We start from the raw sequence: 17,674 nt of genomic DNA, 5'->3' as shown, positions 1-17,674 counted from the left end.
ACGAACTCAGAGAGATTCTGTTTGCAAACTGAAATGCTTCCCACAGGTATCACTGTATACATTGCACCTTTGCCACCCACAGCTAGGAAAAGATGCTACGCCCACCAATTCCACTTTCAAGCTTAAAGAGTTCTGGCAGCAATCCTGACAGCTCAGTGTGACTGCTACTCGTGAAGACCGTCTGCACCTTCTTACTCCCCCCGCTATCCTGCCAACAAAACAACAACGACTCTTAGCATCATGGTTTATTCCCCCTCCATATGTACAATTAAGTGTATGCATGACCATTAAAAATAAGGCTACTTATATCATGGCTCTGAAACACATTACAAACCAACTCCATCCCCTCTCTTATTCCAACATTCAAAATGCTTGACTTTCCATGGTGCGCAGAGAGGGGCAACGCAACCAGACCACACAGGCAATTAAGTGGTGCAGGGCTTTGGTAAGTGGATCTAGAAGCTTCCTCCTCTAGCTGAGATAGTCAAACTCAGCCAGGTCAGTGGGAGGGAGATCGTTATCCCACGACGTCTTGCTGAGGTCAGTCCAGGTCCCAGGCAACTGCAGGTCACCTCATCTCAGCACGTTGCTGGTGGCAAGCGGCAGAGAGGCCCAGGCTCACGCAGACGGGAGGACAACTTAATCCTCTCCTTTGGAGCTGGCTCGTCGGGTCGAGGCAGGGGCGTAAGGAGAGGAGGAGGGTGAAGCTGCCCTTCTCTTCTTGATGACCAGAGGACTTCAGTCTCCAGAGGTGTCAACCTGGGTGACATTTCTCAACATTTAATGCATCTAAAAAAAAATATGAATAAATCAAAGGAACAACCGAACCATATCATTATGGGATTGCAAGTGAATTGCTTGCATGTCCAGGTAAGGCTTAGAGACTTTCTTTTTCCAATGGGGATGAAGAACAGTCCAGATGAAAGTAACTGGAGATGTGCAACTGAGGACAGCCCTGTGTGGTCCTGTAATCTCCCTTCCCAAGTAAATCTGTTCCCATATGCAACAAGAGAGAATCTTCCAGCTTCAGCTTGTGGCTCAATAAATTTTATTATTCCTTTTTGTTTTTATTTAAAAGAATTTGTTTTCCTATCATAAAAATTAGACAACCATACCACCACCACCAGCAGCAGCAAAGTCTGTGGAGTTAATGTTGATGGCAGACAGTTCACTGGTGTTTCCAGTGTCTCAGAATGTCCTAGAAAGTCCATAAATGAAAAAAAACCCAACATGATGGTTTTGGGGAGGAACATCAAGGTGGTTTCGGTTTCTTGTCCTGCTGAGGATCCCAGATGAATACCGTAGCATATCAGCAGGACCAAGTACCTCATGCCTCGAGAGAAAACCCTTCATACCAGCTCCAGTACCTGATTAGCAGGGAAGATGAGACATTTAGAATAGGAATTTATGACATTCATTATCTCCTACATCAGCATATAGATTACTAGGACGGGACTGACCCTTCTGTCTCCACCCCTTACCCTTTATTCACCAGCATGCAATAGTATCACGCAAATGGAATAAGCGCTTGGCAAGGATCCTGATTTTGATGTCTGCTCGCGCTAGGATAAATTACAGCACGAAGTAAAACCATCCACAGTTGCATCATTTCCACTCATCCCAATCAACCAGCTCTTGGAAATCTTACAATGGAGAGGAGAGATTTTGTCCTCTCAGCCCTCTGTGCTCACATTTCCCTTGTCCATGCTAAGATGGTGCAGCAGCCCCTGAAGGCATGGTCTAGTGATTGCAGAAGAAAAGTGGCTGTGAGGGCTGTCACAGCCTTTACTAACCTGGTTTGGTTTAACTGTGGAAAGTTCTAGAGTTTTGCATTTGCCCCCAGATTGGAGTGGGCTTGTGCAAACCCAGTTCTTTCCCAGACCATCCCACCTTTCCCCTGCCTGCTGCCAAAGGCAAATGGAAATACCAGTGTTCTGACAGCCCTGGCTGTTTGCACATTTCTCTGTCTACCTTCTCTCATTAACAAGCAAAGTGCATGAGCAAAACCTCTCCTCTCTAATCAGTCTCCTGTTGCTGCTGGATTCACTTCAAGATATCAAAAGTATCTGTGCATTTTGTCCATTTTACTAAGAAGGAAGTGACCAAAGTAACAAGCAACCAATTCCAAAGCCTGCTAAATAAATTGCCTATGAATGAGAGGCTACAGCATCACATGCTGCAACTGCAGGAGTAACCAGGTCACTCATGGTCTAAAAAAGAGGAAAAAAGTAAATCTTGACATGCAGTCAAACACAGACCACTCGGGTCTCTCCCCATTCCTTTCACAAATCATTTTTGTGATTTTTCCAGGACTGTTCAGACCAGCAACTCTGGTCTGGCTCCAGAGAGCTGCTATTGTCACAGGGATGCGAGGAGAAATCAGGATGAGGACCTTGGCTTCATGAGAGTATCAATCCAGCGTGTAACTTTGCAAACAGCAAGTAAACCCTTTTATCAGCAGCTATAGAAAGCTGCCAGGGCTCTGGGCTACAAGCTGATGGCATTAACCACCAAGCCTCAAAAGCATGGTTGGAGATCAGTGCTGCTGTGTATGATTTGGGATGGCATCAGACGCGGGGTCCTCTGGAGGATCAGCACCAGCCTGGGTGTGGGTGCTGGTTTTGCTTGGCTGTCTGATAGACACGTAAAGAAGGACAAAGTCTTTTCCATATTACTTGACATTTTATGGATAGAAATACATCGAACAGACGCTCTGGAAGACTTCTAATTCAAGTGTTGAAAACCTGGCAAAATGCTGGCGTCTCGGTGCACGGGGAAGGCTGTTGCTTTCACAAAACCCTGTGCTGGCAGCTGCTGTCTGTTACAGCCAGTCTGGGCATCAGGAATAAGCAAAGTGAGGGAACGTCCCTGCTCATTTCAAACATTGCTCCAGCCGGCTGCACATCAGGAGCTCAGCTTTCAGCTCTGCTGCACCCCGCGTTGGCGGCAGCAGCCAGAGGACGGGCTCCGGTTAACGCCGGCGAGTTAACGCATGGTCTCTGCTGCCTCAAGAACCATGAGCCTGGGGAGATGCTTGTGCCAGACGCTCCATGCTACCAAGACCCCAAGGAGCAGCAGAGACACGTTGGGTGCTGGATGGCTGCTGGCAGCTTTTCTACACCTTGCTTTAACTAGGTTTCGTTGCTGGTGCACTGTCTGCTTGCTCCACCATGTGCCAGAGGCAAATACATCATTTAAATTACAAACTCTTACAGCTGGGATGACCTCCTCTAATGGTTTCTCCTGGCTGTATGGTTTCTCTGACCTTGCTCTTTACTAACAACAGATTCAAGTGTTTAAAGAGGAGATGTATGAAATAACTTACCTTAATTGTACCCTGACTGTTAGCAGCAATCAGCACATTGGACTCCTGGAAAAAAAGAAGAGGCACTATCACAATCTACCATTGCTTTTCCCCCCCCGCCTCTTTTTTTGGAAAAAGGAGCAGAGAAGCAGCAGTTGTTTTCATCTTAGCATTAAAAGTATATCTAATTTCAAAGAGACTTAACTCTTCTTATTTCCAAGATGCTTTCGAGGCTGAAAGTCTTTATAAAAGTTATACTACCTTGAAGAATTAGAAAGCAATAATCCTTAGTGCTTGTACAGAGCTTTAAATCTCCAAAGCAATTTACAAACATGAATTAATCCTCACAGTCTCCCTGTGAAGTGGGCAAATAATAATAATCATTTTCATCTTTTGGCAGCATATGGACAAAGGTCTCCAGCGCCCTAACTAAACCGACTAATCACCATGACAAAACCTCTTTGACTCTGAGGCCACGCAAGCTCTCTCACAGCCAAGAGGTTTCAGAGAAGTAAAACAAAGAGAAAAGAGATTAGAGAACAATAGCAGATACACCCAGTTTGGAAGGGAAGATAAACAGAGAGGGCTCCAACCCTGCTTTATGCAGAAAGGCAGCATCTATTTACCTCCTGCCAATTGATGGAGTTGCCTTTAGAGATATCCTGGTTGCCTGAAAATTAATGGGCTGCTGCATCAGTCAGGCAACCCCCAGGCAAAAACTGGGGGAGACAGCCCCTGCTCTTCAGACCGCATTCCTGAGGCGACCAGCAAGTGCAGACGCGCCCTCCCAAACCTAAATTGTGCAGACAGGGGGAAATCCAAAGGAATGATATGGTGCCAATAAACCTAAAGCGTGTAAGCGCTGAGGTACTGGCAACAGCTCTGGAGATGCTGAGGTTGAACCACCCAGACTGGTGTCCCGCATCCGTCCTTGCACCAGCAGTTGTAGCGTATGCTGCCAAACCGCCCACCGTGAACTGTTTTCCTCTAAAACCAGCTGATATCTTTTCTCAGACACATTTTTCAATTTCTCTCACTGCTGCTATCCATCCCCAGACAAACTTGCTGTAATTATCCCATCACTTAACACATGCATTTTTAATAAACTCAGTGACTAGAATACGCCCTGCTCCAAAGGGAGCAGAAAGGCAGCTCGACCCAGCCCCAACAGAGTTGTGTGATGTCGCACCATGAGGTTCAGGACTTTCCACAGCCACCAGCTTCAAAGCAAAGGGAGAAAAGTCCTTTTCAACACAAAACCCCACTTATCAGGTAAGAGTAGCCTTGTGGTGGACCACTGGGCTAATTGTTATAGATAGATTTGTTCACCCCTGGTACAATCATTAGGGGATTAGTTAAGACTCCTGATATTATCTCACCAATGATCCTTCAAGTCAAAGCTCCTGAAAAAGAAGTATATCCTCAAAGGGAGCATGTACTCCAATTTCCATTAATTTGGTGGCTAAGAGACTAATCCTGTGAACCGCTCAGCTTCTGGTTAACAGCATTGAAATGAAAACCCAACAGGGGGAATGCAGATATAAATGTGATTTGGGGACCAAAACAGGGACAGAGATGTCTGATAGGATTTTGGAGGCAAGAGAGAGGAACCAGCAGCTATCTAGTGTGTAGTGCGAGGGACTTGAACTCCTGAGTACACATGATCCAGGGTTTGAATGATTCCTGTTTGCGCTGTGAGTGATTGGTAATTCATCCTGCTGCTGCAGTCTGCTGGGGTACCACTGTAAATGAACTCTGGTTCAATGAACAGTTTTACCTGCTAAATAAAATAAAAATGCCAGAGGGTAATATACTCTCACTTCCTTGTTCTTCAGAAGCCATTGGGTTTTTTTTTCAGCAGGGTCTGAGCTAATCACCACTCTGCTGCTTTCATCCACAACTGTGAGACACAAACGGGAGCAGACAGCAGCAAAATTAGCACCAAATCTGTCATCGAACAAACAGTGACTTGCTTGTTAAGGCACTCTAGCTCTGCTTCCCTAAGAACACAGTTAAGTAACTTGTTTTGAATCCTCTAAAGAAACAATTCTCTTCCTTTCATGTTGCCTGTAAAACAACCAATACATTCAACACGCTAAACACCTAAGTTGTGAAGTTGCTTAGGTCTGTAGGTTTGTAACTCTCAACAGCCGTGTGCATGTTGAACCAATCCTTTTGGCAGGACATGTCTGAATGGAGTCACTGTATCCTCAAAAGATAACCACCACAACCACTTAGCTGGCCAAATACCTATTTCCCCTACTGCACCACTACAAGCATCTATATATCTCAGGCATGCAAAACAGGGTATCACCATCCATTGTGACTGCATGTTCTACTTTACCATAATCACTTGGTGTTTCTACACAGGGCAAGAAGGTTGAAAGGCTGGCTTTCCTCATCCCTCCCAAATTTATTGTCTGCAGGAGCCAGAAACTGCCAAAGCAGAGGCAGGGAGTATGCCGGAGATCCACACCGACTGACTAGTCCTGCTCTGAAGAAATCAGTTATTAAAACGACTCTTCTACGCATGCACCTCCTCCTACGGGTGGTTAGCAGCTTCAGCCCTTCTTAACAGGAGAGGCAGAAGGTGCCAGCTGCCTTTGCTAAAACAAGATTGAAGGAAAAAAAAAAAAGAACAAACACAACAAAAATCATGAGGCTTTACTGCCTGGCAAGCAACAGCATTCTGTTCCATGCAGCTGCTTATCTCAAGTATTACTGCACCCCAGTGGAAAGCCACCGACTGCGTAACCTGATGAAATGTGGCAACCTCTCCTCTGCACATCAAGACAGATAAGGAGCGATCGGTGGAGACGTGGTGCGGTGCACTCGCATCCCCTGCAATGAGATAACGTGCCATCTCAACAAGCCCAGGACAGCCATAAAATTGATGGGAGATAGCTTAAGAGTTTTGGTCCTGTTAAGTCAACAGAAAAGAGCAAGGCTCTGGGGATGTCAAAAGTATGCATCTTCTTGTCTCTTGGCATTGCATATGAATATAGAAAGATTAATTGACAAATGCAGGGGCATTTCAGGACTCATGTTAAGATTAATACAGGGTGCAGGTCCAGAACTGCTCTAAGATGCTCCAGGGCTGAAGTCCTGTGCTAAGACTTATCAACAGCGTTCCACACATGCCAACTTTTTCCTCGACTGCAGGGACAGTATTATGGGAAGTCTGAAGGACAGTTCCTTGACATTGGGAAGGACTTGACTCTACCACAAATCTTTGTTATTGCCTACAGACTGGACACATATCCACATGGAGGTAGGCATTATGCAAAAATGAAGCTGTAAATCAGTCCTGAGAGCAAAGACAGACCGGAGATAAGCACCTCTGTCCTGAAGCTGACACATCCCCATGTCCTGGGTGTGGCACTGGAAGAACACAACTCGTCGACCCACAGGAATTTAGGAGCATTTGCCCTTGGGATTTGAAGGGACTTTCATTGATTGCACCAAAAGAAGAAATTTCTGCAGCACATTCTTGATGGCAAGGAAAAACAAAATCAAATTTAGGACCTTCCTGAATAGATGAGATACCTGCTACATTCATCATTCGAAGGAATTATTCACCCAGTGACAGCTGCGTTTTGAAGCACACTGATTTCCCTCCCTCCTAGATGAGCCCTGTATTTGGATGGCCCTGGGGAAGCAATTTATACAGGGAAGGAAGGGAGGACAAGGAAAGTCTGTTTGACTGCTGGTATTCATGCAAGAGCAGTCAGCATTAAGATAATCGGAAACGCTCCGGCTGTTTGACCAAGCTTGAGGAAACTCAGCTGAGCAACTGAAAAGTTGTCGGAGCTGCTTCAGTGCGATAGGGAGTAAAAGACAGCTGAGGTTGTAGCTCTTCCACTCTTTCTTTACATCTTTGTGCAAGAAAACATTGCGGGAGGGTGGAACTAAATGAACATCACCCCAGATAGACAGCTGTTAAAACCACACACACATCACCTTGAAGGGACACACACTGATATCCGAGCAGACTCAGCTCCTCGGAGGAAGGGAAAGCTCCAGACAGACCCTCTAGCTAAGCTGTAAAGCCATCTTCCCAGGAACTGCAAGGCTCACGTCTAGCCACGCCTCTTCACTAATAAAGAGACACTGTGGCACCCGCCTTCAGCCACAGTGCTCCAGGAGTTAAGCACCCCCCTTGTCAGTGGGCTTGTGCAAAATTACGGCTCGGTATTTTATCGCCTTCCCTTCCTGACACAAAATAGAGAGCCTGTCCCAAAGGGCTCAAAATAGGCAAGAGGAGCACAAATCATTCACATCATCTTTTTTTTTTTTTTTCCTTTAATACAATCCTTTATGAGACCATTCCTCGTCTGCTATCCCACATACATCAATCCTTGAAGTGAAATTCAGAAGCTCACACTAAAGGAAAGGCTGGAGCATAGTCTACACAAGAGGAGCCTGGATGCTGACTGTGAAACATCTCAGGTGTCCCCACTGGGCGTGAAACTGTGAATCAGAACATTTATATGTGAACATAATGTACACTTTTAAGTTTGTAAACGCAGTAGTTTTGTGAAAGCTAGTCTTGCCAGGAACAGTCAGAACACTTGAAAGTTGGGAATTGCAGTGGGTAGCTAACAACCACGACTTTGACCACATAAGCCAACACGTAAAAGATGCAGCAGCACTCCTCTGTGTCATTAGCCCAACAAAACTAACTTTTAAACAAACTTATCCAACTGTGTTTCCCGCAAGACCCATGCTGAGGAAGGACGAAAGTTTGGCTACAGGAGAAATGATACAACATGGACTTATTTCCTACTTTTCCACTCTCCCCTACCTTCTACAGATACCAACAATAATGCAACAAGCTGAAGAAATTGTTCCTTAGGATTATAAAGATGCCAATGTTGAAGCAAGATGTATCTCCAAGTTATACGTACACATGTTCATGCAACGGACTGGAAATCTTATTTGGGACTTTCACAATATTATAAATAACTACAGGCCATGAAGTTTGTGCCTCTTTGGTATCCCCCCTTTTCTGCACAAATAAAGCATATTCGCCTCAAACTTCCAGTGCAGTCATCACTGAGGTAAGCACGAATTTTCTGATTTTCAGCTACGTTTGTTCTATGGATTCACAGTTAGGATTCTTACAGATCTTATTTTAAATTAACAACTTCTCACCTTCCCACCCCAGCAGACATTTTTGCTAACAAATGGCTGGTTCGTCAGCAATTCTCTTTCAAGCAGACGGACTCATTGCCAGCAAACCCTGCACACTTACTCAAAGGAACTAGAGCCTAATTAAGCAAAGTTGTTGATACAATAGGAAAATATACTGGGTGAGAAAGCTTGCACCCAAGTGGCTATTGTCTTATGTTATTTATAGGCAGAATAAAAGTATATAGTTGAACTAAATCTAGTGCTGTTTGTACAGAAAACTACTCAGTCCTTACTGAAGATGGCAACTATTACCCAGGTGCTGTTTTTTAAGACTGAGCTGCAAACCATCTGCAAGATGTATTTCACCAAAACTTTTCCCTTCAACATCACACGCAAAGTCTTTTCATACATCAAAATACGTGAAAGTGGTTCCCCAACAGACCACCACTGCTTGACTGCTCTTCATCTTGTAATTAGCAGATTCTAATGGCTTTTCACTCCAATTCCCCCGAGACTTGGTTATTTTCTTGTTGTATGACTCAAGTCAGCTTTTGTTTTTGAAAGAAAATTCTAACCTAGAAAACACAATGAACCTCCAGTGTACAAAAATCAAGAGGTTTTTAAAAGCTAAACTACCAGATTAGATCTCTTCCCAGCAGGACAATGTGCTGCACACTGACTTTTATTTTCTTTTTTCCATTGTTGTGATACAATCGTTATCACAGTGCATGGTGGGATGGTTAAAGTGGTACACAACCCTCTATCTCCCTCTGTGCCAGAGTTTACTTTATATGCCATCACACTCACCTAACATTAATCCCTTCTGAACAATTTTAAGGGAATATTTATTATTGATACTGTGAACATCAGGCCCAAGCAGAAATTAATTACTTCTTTAAACCTAGCACTTCTTTAAAGAACAAGGTCTTACACACAAAAGATGTCGTACCAAAACGTTTCAGGAGCAGCAAGACACATCTCTTTAGGTTTTAAACCTGGAACAGAACATGTATGCCTAAACCGTGTCTTTTAATCCTTAGAAACTCTTCTTTTATCTCATTCTGAAGGTAATTCCTTTGTACACACAGAGATAAAGCCTCCTTAGGCTTATCTGCCTTCCCCCCCTCAAAAGCAACAACTCAATATATCTGAAAAAAGTCTCATCTGTGCTTCCTTCTAGATCCAGCTGCAAATACACAATCTTTTTAGTTTTTAAGTTTATAGATGCTACACAATTACACTCGCACAGCATAATAAAGGTATTTTCTTAACACATTAGCCCACAGATTTACACATGATGGCACTCCTTTGGCTCACTTTCTCTAGAAAAACTTGCCTACAATCATATGCACACGCATATAGTTTCTTCTCACACAGGAATTCATGGACACACTATAAAGGGGAGAAAAGCTTTCAAACAAATTAGTGTTTTCATCCTCCTACATCACACAGAGTTTGCAGCTTCTGCACAAGATGAAGTGTGTCTCGCTAGGGAACGTGTGCAGGTAGAAATTCAACATCTCCTTGAATCCCTCCCCTTGTTTTTCTGCGATTCCAGACTTTAACCTCTGTACCAGGGATGCTTTTATCAAGTTTTCTGACACTTCCACATCTGGTATTTTCTAACTGCGACTCTCAAAACATGAATACATCCCTCTTCTCTGCTCCCTGAAGAAGCAGTCTTCTCATTTTTGGATTTTACACTTAATGCATTTTTCTACCCCTATTCAGGCCAAACTCAGCACAAGAAGATGATGTATAACTGGAAGCTTATTTGCTATCACATATACCCAGGTCTCTGTATTCACAGCACATGGGTGCCTAGAGGAACGCAGTCCAAGGCTTGCTCCAATGACACACTCAAATAAGTAGTAAGCTATCTCTCAGCCAAGTGAGAAATCACTTTTTCTTAGCATGACCTTTCTTTTCAGCATGTAGCTCTCAAGAAAACAAGATCAACAAGGCAATTGAAGACCAGGCTAGAAGAAAATAGAAATACATACGTGTACGGTGCTGCACACAGGCACCAATTTGCTCATTTCTACACTGTCTTCTGAATTCAAGATGGAAATGGAGGCCAATGAGACTGATGGGAAGAGGGCAAAGAAAGCTCTGCAAAGGCAGGAGAGCCAGCCAGCAAAGCCCACCCCAGGAATTGTTGATACATTGCAGGCAACCGCCTCTGTAATTTAGTTGTTCTGGAACAAAACTGGTTTTTATGAGCGCCTAATTTATTTAGAAATCAAGATGAGAATAACTCGCCAGACACTTACTATTCTGCATCTACTGCAAAGCTCTAACAGCTGTTGCACACTCCCCATCAGGCAAGGTAGGGAGACATATGTTAAAACCAAATTATGTTGGCATTAACCCCCCCTCTCCCAAAGGGCAAGTCATCTCCTCCTCTAAATATGGGAATATTGAGCTCCACTGCCCATCTATCTGTGACAAGGGCTCTACAGCTACTTGTTCCTGTGGTCATATATCCTGGGATTTCAGATGCTCCCCATAAACAATATGCTCAAGGTCTTCAACAAAGCAGCAGCAGTATATAAATATAGCTTGCAATAAGCCTACAAAAACCATATACATAAACATGCAACACATTAGCATCAATATTGCGAAACCACAGGAAATGGCTAGGCATTAGTTTAGTGAAAACAGCTTTTAGCATCTATTCTCTTAATACTTAAACTTCCCAAATATTTGTTTGGCAATTCTACATAACGCGATGCCATACGTCGCTTGACAACTGCACAGTCCAAGACCTGCATTCCTACCGCCGATACATTTTCCTCCTTTCTCTTCTACCGTTGTTGCCCTCAGTCATTACATCATGCTGGAGGTGATGAATTTAATCTCTCCCTAGCCAAGGTCACGCTGCCCTGCCCATCGGTGCTGTATGTAGCAAAACTAAGCCCTGGGGTGCTGTCATTACTATCGCTATTGCTTATGCCTCCCTTCCAAACCCTCATCAGAAACAAAATGTGTGATCTGAAGAAACGGCCACCAATCTGCATGAGAGCATTCAAAAATGTGACCTAAATCTGGTAGGTTTTGATTTTGTGCAGACCAATGGCAAACCATCAGGGACCAGAGCTGTAAACAGAAATCAGTAGAACGTGAAAAACCTTTTCAGTCCAAGTTACCCCAAATTAGACAGACAAGCAGTCCGCTCTACGATCACAGACTACCATGAGTGCTACACAGCCCAGTCCTGAAGCACAGTGAGGACCAACACTTCCAGCTGCTGCACTGGGAAGGAATGGATGCTGGTGGAAAGCTCCTGAGAGATGCTAAAAGACATCCTTTCCCACGCCTCCCTGCTCGTCAGTCCTCTTTAATTTACAACACACTCCTTGCCCTACTGTGAAGGGCAAACTCCAATTTGTTTAAGCCCTGCTTCATGTTTAGCTGGTTCTCTTATGCCTCTTTCTTTCACACTCATGATGTGTTTCTCCCATCCCTCTTACCTTCCCTATTCTTCTTCCTTCTCCTTTTTGCCAAGTCAGTGCTTTCTCTTCCAGCTCAACTGTATTCAACGCTCCTCAGTTGCTCAGTTCCCTCTTTCAAATATTCCTCTTCACACTTGAATCAGCAATTCCCTAGTTTGTTCAAGAATGCTTTCATCTTTCCCAGACCATCTGTCCCATATCCTTCAGGGCTTTTGTATTTGTGAGATCACCGTCCCTTGTGTGGCATTGCATCAAAACCCTACTTTGAGCACTCCAATTCTTGAGTTTCAACTGCCTCTTCTATAGCACTGCGTACATCTTTCCATCTCCTCCCTCCCCTTGTGAATCCACCTTTGGAAATCCTGCTTACAGAACAGTTTCCTTTACTTTCCAACTCCTTTGCCTCCAACACACTAGCACCAACACCAATGTGCACATCTTTCTTGGGTTCAGAAAGGGAATAGATGATGGTTAACCTTCCCCTCTGGTGCCAGTATTCACTCAACCAACTGTATCTGCTCCCAGAGGTCACCTTCTCTTCTTTAGGTCTCTACTTCTAGGTCCCTGAACTCATTACTACACTAAGATGACATATGTGTTCTTCTGGTCCCTGCCTGGGCTGCCAACTACAGCTCATTCCCGCATCCATCTCAGAAACATCTGCCTAGATAAAAAACAGAGGATAGAAGAATATAAGGAGGCAGAAGCTTAGAGACTGAAACACTGTGTTGCTTTGTGGGAACAAATCGCTGCTGGGCCAGGAGCTTTCAACAGGAGAAGGTGATCCACATCAGCCACCTTGCAGACACACACATACCCCAGATATCCTTCCTTTCATGCTTTTTCCTGATACACAAGAGCTAATACTGCACATCAGCTGCTGTGCTGAACTGGAGCACACTCCTCCGAAGGCTGACAAATGGTTTCTAAGTTGGGCCAAGGGGGATCACTGCTAGATCACATCTCCTGTGCTCTATGAAGCTCAGCACACTGTTGATGCTGCCAGTGGCTTCCCTGGACCAGGCACCAGCGTTTGGATCCTGTTAAATCAGTCCCCATATAGAAATACCACGAAATAAGCCGTTAGCTGGTCCAGCTTCTGCTTCCCTTCCTCTCACAGTGCCATTAGTTTCAGTCTCTAAATAGCTGAATGATACAGGCTTAAAATTGACTCAACCACCTTGACGTTAATATTTTGAATTATTAAGTCTTAGTTCTCTAATGCCAATAAATCATTTATATGTGCACATTTAATTAACAATCCAATCTGTAAAAACAACTTAGCATTCGCACAGCACATTTTATCAGAGGAACCAAAGACACATTACAACGTTAATTAAGTGTAACAAATGCCCTGGTGAGGTAGCTAAGTATTATCCTACTTTGACATGTGGGGAAACCGAGGCAACGTACTCAGTGGATTTGCCCAAGGTTAATCCAGATGTTCACAATGAGGCACTGAAGAGAAAAAGCAGGGAGAAATACCACTGAGATTTAACTCTCCTAATAAGCATTCCTTTTTTGAGCTGCAGTGTTTACTTATTTGCTGATGAGAAATCCCGCTCCAGCTGCAATCCCCTCCCAAACAGACTAGGGGCACAAACCACTGTTATCAAGCATGCTAAAAATCAACCCTAAACCGCAGCAGCCTGCCAGGTGAGGCTGAATGCACTGGGTCCAACATGGTACCCAGCCAAGGGTTTTGAAGAACACTTCATGACCCTTCCCACCCCACAGTTCACACCTACGCACACATCCAAGCTCACGGGCAGGACACTTACCTAAGCAGTTATGGGTCCTAGACCTGTATCAGTGTCTGGTATCTCCCAAGTGCTCCAAGAACTCATCCAACCCTTGGGGAGTTTCACACCAGGCTTCCAGGCCAGGAGCACAAGAGAAGAGCAATAAATTCCTGAATGACACTGACTCTGCTCACAACACGTTGAACAGTTATGGATCTTGGAAAATTATCAGGTGTCCCAATATCTTCACTCTTCTACAAACCCATAGTTTAACCAATCTTTCAGGCCACACAGAGCGTGTCCTGCCATGTCTTCCTCCCTTCCCACACCCAGATGACGACCCTCACAGTGGTCCCAGACAATGGTGACACCCACAAAACTGTGGCAGCTCTGTTAGAGGACACGCTCCTTTGTGCCCTCAACCTACAGTTCTAGATCCAGCAGTTTTGTTTGCTTCCCCCATTTGGTACAGAAAAACACCGGTTCCTGGGACTGAGGCTATAGTAGACCGCCAAACTGATTTTCACAAAGTATCAAGGATGGTTTTTTTGATAGTGCCTGGCAGCCATCTAGAATTCAGTTCCACAGCCCATACTGGGGCAAGTCCAGCCTTATTTTTTTCCAAAAACCATGAATTCTGCTCTGTATGCAAATTACATGCTGTGGAACTGCTTTAGGTTTCCCAATTATCATGTGATGAAACATTTCACACCCAGATGATGCCTATTGTCAGTTCCTTTAACCCAAGTGCGTGCCTCTCAGCAAAGCTGGGTGGATTTTCAGAAGTTCTCGCTGAAACGAAGAGGACCTCATCTCCTCAACATCTTGGGCAACTGGATCTCTATGATTAAGGGACTTGAGTATCGATATGAAGTCTGCCTCACGATGGTAGGATGCAGAGCCTTCCTCCTCCAAGCAGAATTACGTACAAAGTTGTGATTACTCTCACGTAAGCAACAAGTCACCATTTCCTGCACGGCTCTCAGTCTGAGACAGTGTGTGCAAAAGATTAAGTAACACAGAATTCACCTAATTAAAGCAAAAAAGAGAAAGACTTGACTAATATTAAGGTATTAAAGCTACCATAGGCTTAAGACAGGGTGGATAAAGCCTGGAGAAAGAGGTTTTGCAGCTGGTAACTGGTGGGAACATGTGCTGGCCAGTGCTAGTGGACAGGCTGGAAAGAAAAACCTTATTAAACGCCTCACGTGACACCATTCCCTCGGAGCAAAAGTGGAAGAACAATTAATGCATTACAACCACAGATGATAGCAATCAATACAGGAGAATGGGTTAATCATAGATGTCACAAATGACGAAGGGAGCCAAGCTGAGTTGGACTGGTTGGGTCAGCAAGAAGGAAACACTTTGGCAGGAACTCATGAAATGGCTGACGGACTGAGAAAACCTATTTATTTAAAACTGATAACAGATTCATACTCTGCTACTGTTCATTTTATACAGTTTGGCTGTCAACTCTTTGGGGCAGGAAGCTGTCACTCGCTGTCTGTTTGGACAACACCTAGTAAATTGGATCTCCTGCTGATTGTAGCTTGTTTGCACCGTCCTAATGAAAATCACCTCCACTTCTAAGACTGGCCTGACACAGAGATGCAAAAAAGGGTCACGTTAAAGCAATCTGAATTCTGACATTTAATTTGTATGTTTTAACAGTAATAACACCCCTTGAACATACCCATCCATTTGTAAGTGGGATCCCACCACCAAACCAAACCCAAACCCTGATACTACAGTATTCCAAAGCAACCAACTTTGAAAATTCTGGACATATGTTAAAATCCTGACTGTTTTGTTAACAGGTCTTCAAATAACATTGCAGGGCGACTCAAGTGATGAATATCTGTGAAACACATTAACTATTCTGAACATTTTGCTTATGCCAGCTAGAAAAGAAACATGATGGTTTCACTGCAACTGCAAGCCTTCTAATTGTGTTATTGGATGGGCCAGAAGTCTGGCAGCCATGGAAATCAAAGCCTTAATTTCTCTTTAAGCCAGGAATAGTACATTTAATAGCAACAAGAACAGAGTCATGCGTCTAAGTGTCAGCACTGAGGATGCTGTCTGTGGAGGGGAAAGGACAGTATACATGAAATGCTGTACCTCCAGCCGAGGCTGCAGTCAGGGAGGGTGGGGAATTACACATCTGTGTGTGGCAGGCAGAGCTACAGCATGGGGAGGGGAAGTGAGGCACAGTGGGAGAGCACAAACATCTCAACCCCAGAGACTATTTCCACCCAAACAGCCACAAGTTGCTTAGTGGTAAGAACAGAAGAGAGAAGGGAACTTACCTGCAAGGTGGCCCAGCCTGTAGCTGCATAAGCCACTACAGGAAATATATATATATATATGTATATATAAAAGAAAGCATGTATTGCTTACATTTTCTATGTGACACATACACACGTGTGCCACAGAACTGAAATCACCAGGACCTGGTGAGATAAAAGAAGGGACAAATTGTTCCTTGCAGAGAAAAATCAAGGCACAAACATTAACATTAGCATGTGTGTAAGCTTCATGAAATTATACCTATACTAATGCTATTTATAACATACACCTATTTGGGAAAGAGGACTTTGATTTAAGGAATGGATGTTTAATTAAAATAAAACAAAAGTTTCCATTAATCTTGAAAGAATTCACAACCTGCTGCTCTCCTTCAACATCCAATTCAGTTAATGTTATAACAGGATCAAGCACAGCACTATGTACCTGAAACCTCCTGCAATGCAAACAAGGCTGGGCAAGCTGTAATAAAGCAGATGGCCTTCTCTAGTCTTGAGAAATAGGAAGCTTTCTCTCCTCAAAATACTGTTTCAAAAATGCCCCAAGTGCAGTGGGCAAATATTTTCAGTAGCCAGGGCACAGAGGAAAATGATGAAGGAAAAGAGGTGTTGATAAACTTGTGATCAGTGATGAAAAATGGCTAGAGCCTACAGCTGCAGGCAGCAGGTTCTGATGATATCCAAAACTGCATTTAATGTCACAAGCTAGTTTACTCTTGAGTGGTAACTAGGTAAAATTCCAGTTATAATTAAATCTTCTCCCTGCACACAGTCATAGGGTTGTATTAAAAAAAAGTTTACTGTCTTCTGTTCCTGTGATACAGGGTAAGCTCAGGTAAGGATGGGGCAGCAGAGCTGAGCATCTTCCTCCAGCCAGCAGAACCATCTCCTCTTCACCTACAGCCAAGAAGTAGTTTAGAGCTGGCCTGGCTTATGGGCAGTGTGGTACCCCTAAATCTATTATGACCTTATGCAAATGGGAGCTGAACTGGACTTTGAGCTGGGTCACATCTGCAAGGCTGTTTGAAAGAGAGAGATCTTTTGTTTGTAAACTGAAAGATGCTGGAACCTCTGAAAGAAGATATGTTGGAGCCCACAGGTCATTTTTGTAAGTCAATTTTCAAAGTAAGGCCACACTGCAAAATATCAGCTTTGATTACCAAATCGTATGGCTGGTAGTGAAAAGACAGTACAGTAAATTGAATTTTAATAAGGTATGACTGTACATAAAATGTGAACAACTTCATTAAACAAAACCATACAGAGTACAGATGATACATATGAGGTTGCTTCTCTAATATCCTACTACAGATGCTTTCTCCATTGTATTTATCTGGGGGGAGAAGGGAGTGGGAAGAGAACTATGCCTTAGGTATTAAGAATCATGAGAGTATAGCTTTATAGCTTTAGTAAAATAAATGCAAAGCATGACATCTTCCCTACTTTGTTCTGCAGAATGAACTATTCAAAAGATAATAATGAACTTTGCATCATCTAGAGGACTCAATTGTGTTCTGCTGCCTGATTCCCTAATCCCATCTATCTAAAACACTCCCGAATCCAGAAGAATGAGTGAAACCAGCAACAAAAATGCACCTGAGAAATCAGAAATCACTGGGTCATTCAGCTGTTGAAAAGCATTTTAGATTTAAAAACAAAGGATGTAAAAAAAGCCTCAAAAAACCCCAAGGACTGAGATTAAAGTCAGACGAAAAATATAGGATGTCTTTA

General features: G+C 43.7%; 1 protein-coding gene across 2 annotated transcripts in view; it reads right to left on the bottom strand.

Annotated features, from left to right (window-relative positions):
* Positions 1-230: 230 nt before the first annotated feature.
* COP1 (COP1 E3 ubiquitin ligase) overlaps positions 231-17,674 on the bottom strand; it is a 129,745-nt gene continuing 112,301 nt past the window's right edge. For both annotated transcript variants that reach the window (XM_074833032.1, XM_074833033.1), the window contains exons 19-20: positions 3,326-3,370; positions 231-1,367 (exon numbers count right to left, since the gene is read on the bottom strand). In XM_074833032.1, coding sequence (XP_074689133.1) covers positions 1,350-1,367; positions 3,326-3,370 — 63 coding nt within the window. In that variant the 3' untranslated portion in view covers positions 231-1,349. The remainder of the gene's footprint in view (positions 1,368-3,325; positions 3,371-17,674) is intronic.

Source organism: Strix aluco, chromosome 8 (assembly GCF_031877795.1).
Source record: "Strix aluco isolate bStrAlu1 chromosome 8, bStrAlu1.hap1, whole genome shotgun sequence".
Taxonomy (NCBI): Eukaryota; Metazoa; Chordata; class Aves; order Strigiformes; family Strigidae; genus Strix; species Strix aluco.
The sequence above is the reverse complement of the archived record's forward strand: the minus strand, read 5'-3'. Positions and strand labels throughout refer to the sequence as shown.